Source organism: Emiliania huxleyi, assembly GCF_000372725.1.
Source record: "Emiliania huxleyi CCMP1516 chromosome Unknown EMIHUscaffold_175, whole genome shotgun sequence".
Classification (NCBI taxonomy): Eukaryota; Haptophyta; order Isochrysidales; family Noelaerhabdaceae; genus Emiliania; species Emiliania huxleyi.
The window spans coordinates 1-11,986 of NW_005200835.1; the positions used below are offsets into that span (position 1 = coordinate 1).

Genomic DNA, 11,986 nt, shown 5'->3' on the forward strand with positions numbered 1-11,986 from the left:
CACCTTCAGGCCGTCCGGATGTAGCATACAGGTTTTTTCTTCGTACACTTCGAGACGACCGCAATAACCGCGGACAAAAAGAAAGAAAAGGCGAAAAGTTCTTTTTTGGTTGCTGCGTGCACGCCGTGGCCCGAGCTGCCGCATCGACGGTCAGACGCGGCTCACGCAAAAGAGGTGGAGACGTATTTTAGAGCTGTGATTTGAGCCACGCACGCCTCGTTCTGTCGCCTCGCCGCTTGGGCACAGAAAGAATTTAACGAACACAACAAAAGAAAGAGGCGAAAATCAAATTCTTTTTGCACACTGGGCGCGGGTAAAATTCTTATGCTTCGAATTTTTCAAGACTCAGAGCACTTTCACTCACATGTCAGAAGGACTCTCGGGACTGTCACGGTACTCAGCGCCCTCTGCGCCCCGCAGAGCACAGCCATCTCCCCCCGTGTAGGTCCTCGGCGGCTTCATGGACAGTCACAGTGTACGTACGGCTTGCGGCTCGTTGGCTTGCGGGAGTCGCCCCCGGGGGCGCGGGGGGAGGGGTCCAAGCTTCCCCGCGCGCTGTTCGCTCATCCGCGGAGAGCGGCCGGCTTCAGCGCGTTCTGCAGCATCTTGGCCGGGAGGCCGAGGCGTGCGAGGGCGGGGTGCACCTCGTTGCGCACGAGATGCTCCGTCACCACAGACAAGTCGGCAATCCACGACCCGCCGGCGAGCTCCACGCACATCTCGGTGCAGCGCGCGAGCTCGAGGAGCAGCAGCAGCGAGTCCTCGACGAGGGCGAGCTCGAGTGGGTCGGCGCGGCCGCCCGAGAAGAGCCAATGGACCTGCGCCTGGAGCAGGGACACGAGCCGGACGGGCAGCGCCAGATCGAGCAGCGGGTCGAGGAGGCGGCGCGGCGCAGCGGGATGCGCGACGGCGAGGCGCGAGAAGAGGCGCAGGGCGGCGCAGCTCTCTCGCGCCTCGGGCCGACCTCGCTGCGGCCAGCCATGCCGACACCCCTCTCCGCCGACCGCGCTCCCCTCCCCGTCCTCCCACCCCTCCGCATCGAGCTCCTCGGGAAACGCGCTCGCCACCGCCGCCCCACGGGCCGCCAGCCCGACAGAGTCGGCTCCACACCGCGGCAGGGCGGACCCCCACCCGTCGCCGCCCAGCGCAGCGCCCACCACACCACTCGCCGCGCGGCCCGACTGCGTGTGTGTCCGCTTGTGCTGCGTCGAGAGCAGCGCCGCCAGCCTGCCCGCGGCCGAGGAGCGGCGGGGCGGCGCAGCCGGCTTGACGAGGATGCCAAACGCCTCCTCCGACCGCAAGACCGACTCGAGCAGCGCGATCGTGGCCAGTCGGACCGGATGCGGAGAGCGCTCGCTGAGCAGCGCGCTGAACGTGCACCCGGCCACCTCGTCGCCGTCGTCGCCGTCATCGCCAAACCACCGCCGGAAGGCTGGTGGACACGGGGCTGCTGCAAGCGGCGGCTCGGCCCAAAGAAGCAGCGAGAGGGCGCGGACGGCGGGGAGGATGACCGAGGAGTCGTCGAACACGCCCCGCCTCGAAGGGGCGGTCGCGATCCGCCCCATCTCCGAGTTTGCCAGCGCGAGCAGCGCGTCCACCGTCCTCGGGCCCGTCCTCGACGCCTCCCCCATCTCCACATCGCCGGCTGCCTCGCCCGGCGACGCTCCACCGTCGCCGCCGCCGCCACCCGTCTCCCTCGCCGGCAACGCGACGGCGCGACACTCCGCAGAGGCTCCAAAGAGCGCGCAGACGGTGGCAAGAGCGGCGACGAGCAGGGCGCGCGCGCCACCTCCGCCGGCATCGCCCCCGGCGATGCCGCCCAAAGTGTGAGTGGCGGTGCCGTGGACAGAAGCGGGCCGAGGCAGCGCGGCCAGCCAGCCGCTTTCGCCCCCGCCCGCAGCGCCCGCACGCGCCTCGTCGCGCCAGCCGGGGCTGAAGCAGCAGAGGTACGGCTGGAGGGCGGCGAGGAGTGCGGGCGCGTGGCAGTCGCCCGAGGCGAGCTGGGACGTGGCATCGAGGAGCTGATTCGTGGCGGCGAGCAACTGGCTCGCGCTCACTCCGCCGCCGCCGTGCCCAACCGTGGTCGAGAGCAGCACCAGCCTCTGCAGCGGGCCGCCAGGCCGCATCAGCAGCGGCAACAAGAGCGCGGGGTGCCGACGCACCGCGGCCGGGCCGGCGGCGCCGCCAGTGCCGCCCCCCGCCGCCACCAACGCGTCGCCGGCGGCGATCATCCCGCCGCCGCCGCCGTGCGATGGCGCCTCACTCTCGCGAGCGCCTTCCGGGGCGTCCACTGGCCCGTCGAGTTGCATCGGAGAGCTCGACTCAGCGAGCGGGTCGGCGGCGGCGGGCGGGGCGCGGTCGAGGTTGGCATCGGCGGGCGCGAGCCTCGACTCTGGCGGCGGCGAGGGCTGCTCGTCGGTGTCGTCGGGAAGAAGGGTCCGATCGGGCGCCACCAGCCGCGGAGGAGAGGGCGAGCTCTTCCGCCGGCCGAGCGACTCGGCGGCGGCGGCGCCATCCGCGGTACGAGGCGCGCCCGCCCACGCCGGGGGGTGCGAGGGGGTCTGGGCCTGCGCGGCGCGCTCGCTGCCCCCGCCGCCGCTCCCCGAAAGCCGGTGCGGCCGCCTCGCGCCGCTGAGGGCCGGCGTGCGGGGCGGCCCCTTGCTGCTGCTGCTCGCGCCGCAAAAGAGCGGGGGCGAGTCCTGCATTCCTGCACCCCCCGCCGCCGACGAACAAGCGGCGTGCGCCCGCGGCTGCGGCGGCTGCCTCGTCGCCAGCGGCGGCCTCCCTCCCTCCCTCCCTCCCTGCCTGCCCCCCTCGACAGCGGCCGGCTCCGCCGCTCGCCCGGCGGCAGAGCGCTCCGCAGCGGCGCCGCCGGCCGGCAGGGGAGGAGCGAGGCTTCCCGATGCGCGCAGAGCGGCGCGCGCCCGCTCGAGGTCGCGCGCCGTCCGCTCGAGCTCCTGCTCGAGATGGGGGCGGGTCAGGGCGAGGGCTGGGGCTAGGGGTGCAGGGGCTAGCCAGGGCGCGGGGGGGCAGGGTTCAGCGCTCGCACTCCTGCTCACGAAATGCGAGCGTCGACTGCAGCTGCCGGAGCGCCTCCGCCTCGGCGCTCTCTCGCCGACGGAGCTCGGCGTCGTACTCTGCCTGCGGAGGGCGAGCGGCGGCGGCGGTGCGGGGCGGTGGTGGGGAGGAATCCGGCACAGGGAGCGCGGCGGCGGCAGCGATGGCGTGCGGCGGCGGGCGGGAAGCAGGGGGGGGGGGGGGGGTTGTCCCTCCTTCAGTGCCTCCTCGCGCTGCCTTGCCCTCGCGGAGGTCTGCTCCGCCTCGCCCAGCCGCGCGCGCAGCACCTCCACCTCGCCGACGTACCGGTGCAGCTGCGACTCCGCCCCGCCGCCCAAGGCGCCCCCCGGCGGAAGGGGCGCTGGCAGCTGGTGCGGCGGAGCTCGGGCCGGGTCGACTGGCGGCTGCGGCTGCGGCTGTGGTTGCGGCAACGGTGGCGGCGGGAGCTGCTGCCGTAGCTGCCGCTGCGGCGGCGGCTGGTGGGCGAGCTGATGCGGCGGCGCTGCCGCCGCGTGCGGCATCCGCCCGCCCACCGCGGACGACAACTGCGGCGCCGGCGCGTGCGACGTAGCCGCCCCGGCGGCAGCGGCCAGGGGACCCGGCGGGAAAAAGGAGCTGAACATGTTGCTCGACGGCGCAGGGTGCGGAGACGGTGCGGTGGCTGCGGCCGGCGCGGCGGGCATGGCGGGCGCGGCGGCATCGAGCATCGCATTGAGGACGTCGTCCGGCAGGCAGTAGTCGTCCCACTCGTCGAGTGCAGCCGTGGCCGGCCCCGCGAGCATGGTTTTCGCTCAACCAGGTTTTCGCTCAACCAGTTGGCTGCTTGAATTCTTTTCTTCGTACCGGTGCACTCGCCTAAACCTAGACTGTGAATACGACTCAAGGCCGTCATCGCATTCGCCCTGGGACCCAGCGCTGACTTCTGACTGTCGTTGCGGTCTATCCCTTTCTCGACTGTCTGAGCTTGTGCGTCTTGGGTCGTTGTGTTTTTGTGTGAAGCGCAAAGCGCCATAGTGCGCCATACGACACTGGTAGAGCAGCATGTGTCACAGCATGCACAGCAGCATGTACAGCATGTTCATGTTGGCTGTCGCGCTCGTGCCGATCGCCGCTCTACTGCCTCCCGGCGTGGTGTCGGCGTGTCGGCGGGACGACGTCAAGCCGTTGCGCCGACTGCTCGATAAGGGCGCATTTGACGTAAGGAGCTCGTGGTTCAGCGTTAGTGCCTCCTGATCTCCTGAAACGCAAACGCCGGTCGATTCTTGCTCGGATATTTGTCTTTTTTTCCGTCGCCCGCCGGCCCCGACGCGACCGTGGTCACCTTCTTCAACGCCTCTTGCTCCGTGGTGAGGAGCAGTCCGTGTGACACCTCGAACTCGAGGTCGGATTTCTCCCCGCGCACGTGAGTCTTCATGAGCGTGCACCCGAGCATGATGAGTCGCCGTATCTCTGACGCCTTGTGCACCGCCTCGGGCGAATCACGAGGCAGGTATGCGCAGAGCTGCGCGGTGATTTGGCGAGCGTCCTGCCTGGTGCAGCTGTTGCATCAATTCGCTCGCTCGCTCCCATTTGTCGAACGCATCGGAGAGGCGGAATGACGTCACGCCCTGTGTTTTATCGGCCGCAGTAAGATTTTGCAATGTCCAAGCGAACCCGCCAGGGGGCGGAGAGAAAGAAATCCCCGACGGAGTTTCTTCCTGGCTGCCGCGCTCCGTCGTAGCCGGCGACAATACACACATGCTTCGTCCCCGCTCTCCCTCCGCCCCGCGAGCCGCGCTGCTGCACGCTGCTCGGCGCCGGCTTTCCTCCAGGTCCGACTTTCGCGGCGTCTTCCCCATCATGGCCACTCCGTTTCGCGCCGACGAGTCGCTCGACGTCGACGGCTTTCAGAAGTCCATGCGCTTCATGGCAGAGGCGGGCTGCGACGGCGCGACCATCGTGGGAGTCCTGGGCGAGTCCAACCGGATGACGGACCGCGAGCGCGAGACGCTGATTCGGGCCGCCGTCGACGCGGTAGCCGACTGCGGCCGCCCGTTTCCGATCTGCGTCGGCACGAGCCACGCGGGCACGGCTGCCACGGTCGCGCTGAGTCAGATGGCGCAGGAGCTTGGGGCGGCGGCGGTGATGGTCACGCCCACCAAGGAGCCTGCGCCGGCGAGCGACGACACGCTCGCCGAGATGTACGCGCGCGTCGCCGAGGGCTGCCCGGGCCTCCCGATCGTGCTGCAGGACCACCCCGCGTCGACCCAGGCGAGACTCGAGCCAGGTAGAGCGGTGCGTGGCGCGTCGCTTGGAACGGCGACGGCTGCGGTAGGTGCACATGAGCCCGAAGCTCATCGCGCGGATCGCGCACGAGGTGCCCGCCGTCGCGTGCATCAAGCTCGAGGCGCTCCCTACCCCGGCCCGCATCGCAGCGCTGCGCAAGCTGTGGGCGTCCGAGCTGCCGCCCGCCTCCGACTGCACGATCCTGACCGGGCTCGGCGCCCTCTACGCCGGTGCGCGCGCCAGCGAGCGAGCGTCCCTGCCCCGCCCGTTCCGCCCTCGGCCATTCGCCCGCCCCGTGCCGCAGGCTTTGACATGGAGCAGGGGACGGACGGCTTCATGACCGGCTTCGCCTTCCCCGAGATCCTGCAGGCGATGAACGCGGCCGCCCAGCGGAAGGAGTGGGAGCGCGCGCACGCCCTCTACCAGCGCTACCTCCCCCTCCTCGTCTTCGAGCAGCAGCCCGGCGTCGCCGTCCGGAAAGAGCTCTACCGGTTGCGAGGGCTCATCGAGTGCGCACACGTGCGCCACCCGGCCGCGCCGGCGGCCGCGCCCGCGCTTGCAAAGGCGCTCGCCGAGCAGGTGGAGCGCAGCCTGCCGGGCATCGACGTCAGCCAGCCGCTGCCGGCCTCCCTCTTCGCCTAGGAGCGGCACGGAGAGGGTGCGTGCTGCCGAGAGGGAGAGGCGGGGCATGCCGCGCCGCCGCCGGCCGTTTGAGATGCACGTACGCAAGGCCAGACACGTCGGCCACCCTGCTGAAGGCTTACACGTTACAGCTGGTCCGTGTGGTCGGTCGAACTCGAAGGCTCGAAGCCGCTGGCAGAGTCGCGTGTCTGTCTAGCACGATTTCAGTTCTTACGATGCGGACGCCTCTCACACAGCCCACGGCGCACGCGGCGCGGCGATCGTCCGTGGACCGTGACAACCGTGGTCGCCGTGCGTGTGGTCTGTGGAGGATGACGCGAGGGGCAGGACGCGAGGACCACCGCCGACGACCACACCGTCGTGTCGCGTGTGGTCAGAAGGTCGGTCGGGTCAGATGCAAATCGTCCTCGCCTCGGGGTTCCGCTAGGGGTTCCGGATTGGCGAGACGCGCTTCTTGGAGGGTTCCTGCATTGTGCGCCGTCTGTCTGGCGGCCTCCACGGCTCGGCACCGGCGCATTATGCAGAGCAGCCTGAGAACCCTCGCCGCCGGCAGGCGGGTGGGGCGGGCGTTGGCCTCCGCGCCGTTGGCCGGCGCGGTGATAGCACCGGTCGTCGCTCGGCGCGGGCCGTCCGCGCTAATTGCCCTGCGAGCGTGCTCGTCTCAGAGTGCCGCCTCGGCACACCCGCAAGTGATTGAGGTGGAGCCGCCCGCGGACGCAGCAGCAAGCGATGAGAAGCCAGAGGCGCACCGCCCCCCTCGCGCCGCCCGCCCAACGCCCCCCCCCTGGCAGCTGTCCGCCGTGCCCTGCCACCGCCCGGTCCGGACCGGGATGGCTCCAAGAGGGTGCACCGCCCGCCTGCGCCCGCGTCGACGCCTGCGCACCGCCGATCGCAGGAGACGGAGGAGGACCGGGCGCTCCGTCCGCGCGAGATCGTCGCCTATCTCGACCGCTACATTGTGGGCCAGGATGACGCCAAGCGCGCCGTCGCCGTGGCGCTTCGGAACCGGTGGAGGCGGCAGCGGGTCGACTCGCCGCTGCGGGAGGAGATCATGCCGAAGAACATCCTGATGATCGGGCCGACGGGGGTGGGGAAGACGGAGGTTGCACGGCGCCTCGCCAAGCTGGCGAACGCCCCCTTCATCAAGGTTGAGGCGACCAAGTTCACCGAGGTTGGCTTCGTGGGGAAGGACGTCGACCAAATCATGCGCGACCTGATGGAGGCGGGCATGGCGATGGCGAAGGTGAAGGCGGTGGAGAAGATCAAGGACAAGGTGGCCGCCAAGGTGGAGGAGCGCGTCCTCGACTGCCTCGTCGGCGCGACCAACATCCAGCACAACCGCGAGGCGTTCCGCAAGCTGCTGCGGATGGGGCACCTCGACGACCGGCTCATCGAGGCGCGGGGCGGGGCAGGGCGGCCACCCGCGCGGGCGGGAGTCCACCCGCGAGAGAGGGCGCCTGTGTCCGTAGGTGGAGGTGCCCGAGCGCAAGCCGAGCGGGCAGGGCGACCCTGCGAACGGGAACGGCTTTCCGATGAACGAGATCATCCTGAGGTTCGACAAGATGATGCACGGCCGCCAAAAGATGGAGAAGCGGGAGATGTCGCTCAAGGAGGCGGTGCCGATCCTGACGGAGCTCGAGTCGGAGAAGCTCATCTCGGAGGACGACATCAAGCGGCAGGCGCTCTGGAGCGTGGAGCAGGAGGGGATCGTCTTCATCGACGAGATCGACAAGATCTGCTCGCGCGGTACGCACACGCGCGCGCGCACACACGGCGGCGCAGCGCACGGCCGCGCATCGCTCGCGACCCGCGCCCCTCGCAGGCGACTACCGCGGCTCGGCCGACGCCTCCTCGGAGGGCGTGCAGCGCGACTTGCTGCCGCTGCTAGAGGGCTCGACAGTCACCACAAAGCACGGCAACGTCAACACGGACCACATCCTCTTCATCGCCTCGGGCGCCTTCCACTTTTGCAAGCCGTCCGACCTGCTGGCCGAGCTGCAGGGCCGCCTCCCGATCCGCGTCGAGCTCAAGCCGCTCACCGAGAAGGACATGTGCGCCATCCTAGAAGCCGAATCCGGACCCCCGCCTTCCATCAAGCCTTCCAACAAGCAGACGAGAGGACACGTATTCAGCTCAACTGCGCCGCATCCCGCGGTAGTCATTGTACTCGTAGCCCGTGTATTCACGCGCCGCTCTGCATACACGGCGCGAGACCGTAGTCCCACCCTGCCCTCGGTGGCTTCATCGCTCAGGTACACCATCCTCACCGAGCCGGAGCCCAACCTCATCAAGCAGCAGTGCGCCCTCATGTTTACCGAGGGCGTGCAGCTCGAGTTCACGGACGAGGCCAAGTGGCGGATGGCCAAGCTCGCCACGCAGATCAACCGCGACGTCGAGAACATCGGCGCGCGCCGGCTGCACACCATCATCGAGCGGCTGATGGAGGACCTTTCCTTCTCGGCCACGGACCGCGCGGGCGACAAGGCTTGACGGCGAGAAGAGGCTGCTGCTCGGCGAGAGACAACATTTCAGGACCCGCTGAACACTCCATAGGTCGTCATCGACGCAGACATGGTCCAGGAGCGGGTCGGAGAGCTGGCCAAAAAGTCGGACCTCTCGCGGTTCATCTTGTAAGCGCCAGAGCAGCGTAGCCGGCGGCGCCTCCTCGCCGTGCTGCCGTCCTCTCTCCCAGATCCCTTGGGGTACCTGGCACCGGCGCTCGGAGCGCTAGCCGCGGCAGCCGTGGCAGCAGCAGCACACTCCATTAGCGTGTCTTGGAGTGATGGGGGGGGTGCGTACTTTGCGGGTTGGCCGTTCGCGTTCGTCGCGGGGCGGCGGTGACACGCACCTCGGACTACTGTGCGAGGTGCGCCAGTGCTCTGATGTCTGAACTATACTGGAGAGTTGTACAGTGGGTGTTGCCATTTTGCTAATGTTCCCGGGCCGACACGACCTCTTCCATCTACGCGACGCGCAGCGGTGATGACACCGGCAACGAAAGAAAAACGAAAACCACTGGAAGAGGACGCGCACGCGCACAAAATTTTGGGGTTTGGATTTTCATGCTCTTTGTTATTCATGCATGTAAAGAGTGGAACTAGTGTACGTAAAGAGGTAAAGTGTGAATCCAGAAGACGGGACCGGCGAGGGACGCGGCCAGAAAGAAAGAAAGAGGTTAGTGGTGCACTAACCTCCGAGAAACCCATCGGGTCGCTTCTCATCGCAAACCCTGTCAGCAGAGTCCTCCTACGGGAATTACGTAAGAGCCACATACACGGAAATGGACGTGCGCAGAAAGCGACCTGCCTTCGGGACATCGTTACGCGTGATTGCGCGTGGAGGCAGGTCGACGGGTCTCAGCGACCTATAATGTCCCATCGAAACGAGGAGCGTCGCTGGCGTGCTGAGCAACGGCGCGCCGAGTGCGGACGCGAAGAGGGGCGATGGCGGGGCGAATCGCGACAGCGGTCGCGATCGCGCGATGAGCCGCGGCGTGATGAGCGGCGACGGCGCGACAAGCCTTGGAAAGGCGAGCAATGGCCGCACCATGACGGGCGGCATGACGAGTGGCGAGGTTACGACGACCGTCGGTGCAGAGGTGAGCGCGAGCGCGACTGGCACGATCAGCGCGATGATCGGTACCACGATCCCAGGCGCGACCATGACCGGCGCGACCGCCGCGGCGAGGGGCAGCCTCAGCACAGCGACCGCCAGTTGAGTCCGCCGATACGTGGTGCGGGATCGCGCGACGAGCGGCACACCTCTGCTGTCGGTGGTCAGCTCAATGCGAAGCAGCTCAACGGCCATATCTCGCATGCCAGCGGCGCCGACGAGCTGCTCACGCTCTTTGCTGCCCACAGCGCGAGCTTGAACCACATCCACGCTGCGAACCTGTGGAACAAACTGGGCAAGCAGCGCATTGAGCGGCGGCACGAGGAGCGGCTTGAGCAGCTGGTGCAGCGCACGCTCGACCTCGTCCCGTCATGCAATGCGCGAGCACTGGCGAACGTCACTCACGGCGTGGCAAAGTGCGGCCAGCAAGCGAGCGTGGTGCACCCGTTGTTCGTAGCGGTGGCGGAGGCGGCGGTGCGCGGCGGGCTGGATCGCTTCAACCCACAGGAGCTGTCCAACACGGTGTGGGCGTATGCGACGGCGGGCGTGGCTGCGGAGGCGCTGTACGCGGCGGTGGCGAAGGCGGCGGTGCGGAGCCGGCTGGCTGGCTTCAACCCGCAGGCCCTGGCCAACACGGTGTGGGCGTATGCGACGGCGGGCGTGGCTGCAGACGCGCTGTACGCGGCGGTGGCTAAGGAGGCGGTGCGGAGCGGGCTGGCTGGCTTCAAGCCGCAGGAGCTGTCCAACACGGTGTGGGCGTACGCGACGGCGGGCGTGGCTGCGGACGCGCTGTTCGCGGCGGTGGCTAAGGAGGCGGTGCGCGGCTGGCTGGCTGGCTTCAAGCCGCAGGAGCTAGCCAACACGGTGTGGGCGTATGCGACGGCGGGCGTGGCTGCAGACGCGCTGTACGCGGCGGTGGCTAAGGAGGCGGTGCGCGGCTGGCTGGCTGGCTTCAAGCCTCAGAACCTGGCCAACACGGTGTGGGCGTATGCGACGGCGGGCGTGGCTGCAGACGCGCTGTACGCGGCGGTGGCGGATGCGGCGGTGCGCGACGGACTGGCTGGCTTCAACCCGCAGGCCCTGTCCAACACGGTGTGGGCGTATGCGACGGCGGGCGTGGCTGCAGACGCGCTGTACGCGGCGGTGGCTAAGGAGGCGGTGCGGAGCGGGCTGGTTGGCTTCAAGCCGCAGGAGCTGTCCAACACGGTGTGGGCGTATGCGACGGCGGGCAAGGCTGCGGACGCGCTGTATGCGGCGGTGGCTAAGGAGGCGGTGCGCGGCGGGCTGGCTGGCTTCAAGCCGCAGAACCTAGCCAACACGGTGTGGGCGTATGCGACGGCGGGTGTGGCTGCGGACGCGCTGTACGCGGCGGTGGCTAAGGAGGCGGTGCGGAGCGGGCTGGCTGGCTTCAACCCTCAGGACCTCTCCAACACGGTGTGGGCGTATGCGACGGCGGGCGTGGCTGCGGACGCGCTGTACGCGGCAGTGGCTAAGGAGGCGGTGCGGCGCGGGCTGGCTGGCTTCAACCCTCAGGACTTGTCCAACACGGTGTGGGCGTATGCGACGGCAGACCAGTACCACCCGCTGCTGTTCGCCGAGTGCTTGCGCGTGGTCAGCGGCTCCCTTGGGGAGGGTCCGTCGGGTTATAGCATCGATGGGCGCCGTCAGCTGCACCAATGGCAGCTCTGGCTCTCTCTTGAGCGAGGCGAAGACGGGCAGCGGCTCCTCCCCGCCTCCCAACGCCAGCTTTGCTGCGACGCCATGATTGCGACCATAGCTCGGCCGTCAGGCTTGCAGCGCTCTGTCGCGACTGCCCTCGCCGCCATCCGGCCCGGCTTTGAGGAGGAGCATCTCGAGCCGCGCACCGGCTACTCGCTCGACCTGGCGCTGCCCTCATCACGCATCGCGATTGAGGTGGACGGCCCCTTTCACTTCCTGCTGCCCGACGGCCGGGGCGTGCGCAAACCCAATGGGCCGACGCTGCTCAAGCGGCGCCTCCTCGCGGCGGCTGGCTGGAGGGTGATCAGTGTTCCATTCTACGAGTGGGACGGCCTCGCGACTGCCAGTGAGCGGCAAGCCTACCTGCAGAGGGCGGTCGCCCCGCTGTTGGTGTAGTGCTAAGCACACTGACTGTTATCATTATCGCTTGGGCGGCTCCCGCGACACAAAGTGCAAACTGGCTCACACGCGTGGCGAGGCGCTCAGCGGACTGGTTGGGTAGTAGTCTAAGTTCTGAGCCTCGAGGCTTAACGGGTCTAAGTGTGACGGGTCACGCTGGGGTGCTTACGCCGTCTAAGATCAGCGAGAGCCTCTCACACGGACTAAGTCTGCCGTGGCACGGCCTGTGGGGACTCGTCACGTGCCCGCGGACCGGCTGCTGACACAGCCCCGAACACGACACGACACGACG

General features: G+C 68.6%; 4 protein-coding genes across 4 annotated transcripts; 3 read left to right on the top strand and 1 right to left on the bottom strand.

The window, feature by feature from the left end:
* Positions 1-315: 315 nt before the first annotated feature.
* EMIHUDRAFT_468155 (hypothetical protein) lies at positions 316-3,860 on the bottom strand. The gene is made up of 3 exons (XM_005783892.1): positions 3,273-3,860; positions 3,052-3,141; positions 316-2,957 (listed from the first exon to the last, which is right to left on the bottom strand). The coding sequence occupies exons 1-3, from the start codon at positions 3,837-3,839 to the stop codon at positions 564-566; spliced, it is 3,051 nt and encodes a 1,016-aa protein (XP_005783949.1). The 5' UTR covers positions 3,840-3,860; the 3' UTR covers positions 316-563.
* Positions 3,861-4,896: 1,036 nt separating this feature from the next.
* EMIHUDRAFT_231682 (hypothetical protein) lies at positions 4,897-5,964 on the top strand (the record flags this gene model as incomplete). Its single annotated transcript, XM_005783893.1, has 4 exons — positions 4,897-5,323; positions 5,472-5,552; positions 5,627-5,841; positions 5,902-5,964. 4 exons carry the CDS (start codon positions 4,897-4,899, stop codon positions 5,962-5,964), a joined length of 786 nt encoding a protein of 261 aa, XP_005783950.1.
* Positions 5,965-6,439: 475 nt separating this feature from the next.
* On the top strand, positions 6,440-8,903 carry EMIHUDRAFT_456273 (hypothetical protein). The gene is made up of 6 exons (XM_005783894.1): positions 6,440-6,707; positions 6,860-7,360; positions 7,434-7,710; positions 7,787-8,015; positions 8,217-8,448; positions 8,518-8,903. The coding sequence occupies exons 1-6, from the start codon at positions 6,483-6,485 to the stop codon at positions 8,596-8,598; spliced, it is 1,545 nt and encodes a 514-aa protein (XP_005783951.1). The 5' UTR covers positions 6,440-6,482; the 3' UTR covers positions 8,599-8,903.
* A 2,434-nt stretch (positions 8,904-11,337) lies between these two features.
* Positions 11,338-11,691, top strand: EMIHUDRAFT_314354 (hypothetical protein; the record flags this gene model as incomplete). The annotated part of the gene is made up of 1 exon (XM_005783895.1): positions 11,338-11,691. One exon carries the CDS (start codon positions 11,338-11,340, stop codon positions 11,689-11,691), a length of 354 nt encoding a protein of 117 aa, XP_005783952.1.
* Between the last annotated feature and the right edge of the window lie 295 nt (positions 11,692-11,986).

Coding starts and splice junctions, on each gene's coding strand:
- EMIHUDRAFT_468155 (XM_005783892.1), bottom strand. CDS start 3,839: ATGCTCGCGGGGCCGGCCACGGCTGCACTCGACGAGTGGGACGACTAC. Junction 3,142..3,272: donor AGCGCGAGGAGGCACTGAAG/GAGGGACAACCC, acceptor CGCCCTCCGCAG/GCAGAGTACGACGCCGAGCT. Junction 2,958..3,051: donor CGCTCGCATTTCGTGAGCAG/GAGTGCGAGCGC, acceptor CATCTCGAGCAG/GAGCTCGAGCGGACGGCGCG.
- EMIHUDRAFT_456273 (XM_005783894.1), top strand. CDS start 6,483: ATGCAGAGCAGCCTGAGAACCCTCGCCGCCGGCAGGCGGGTGGGGCGG. Junction 7,711..7,786: donor CGACAAGATCTGCTCGCGCG/GTACGCACACGC, acceptor CGCCCCTCGCAG/GCGACTACCGCGGCTCGGCC. Junction 8,016..8,216: donor CCGCTCACCGAGAAGGACAT/GTGCGCCATCCT, acceptor TTCATCGCTCAG/GTACACCATCCTCACCGAGC.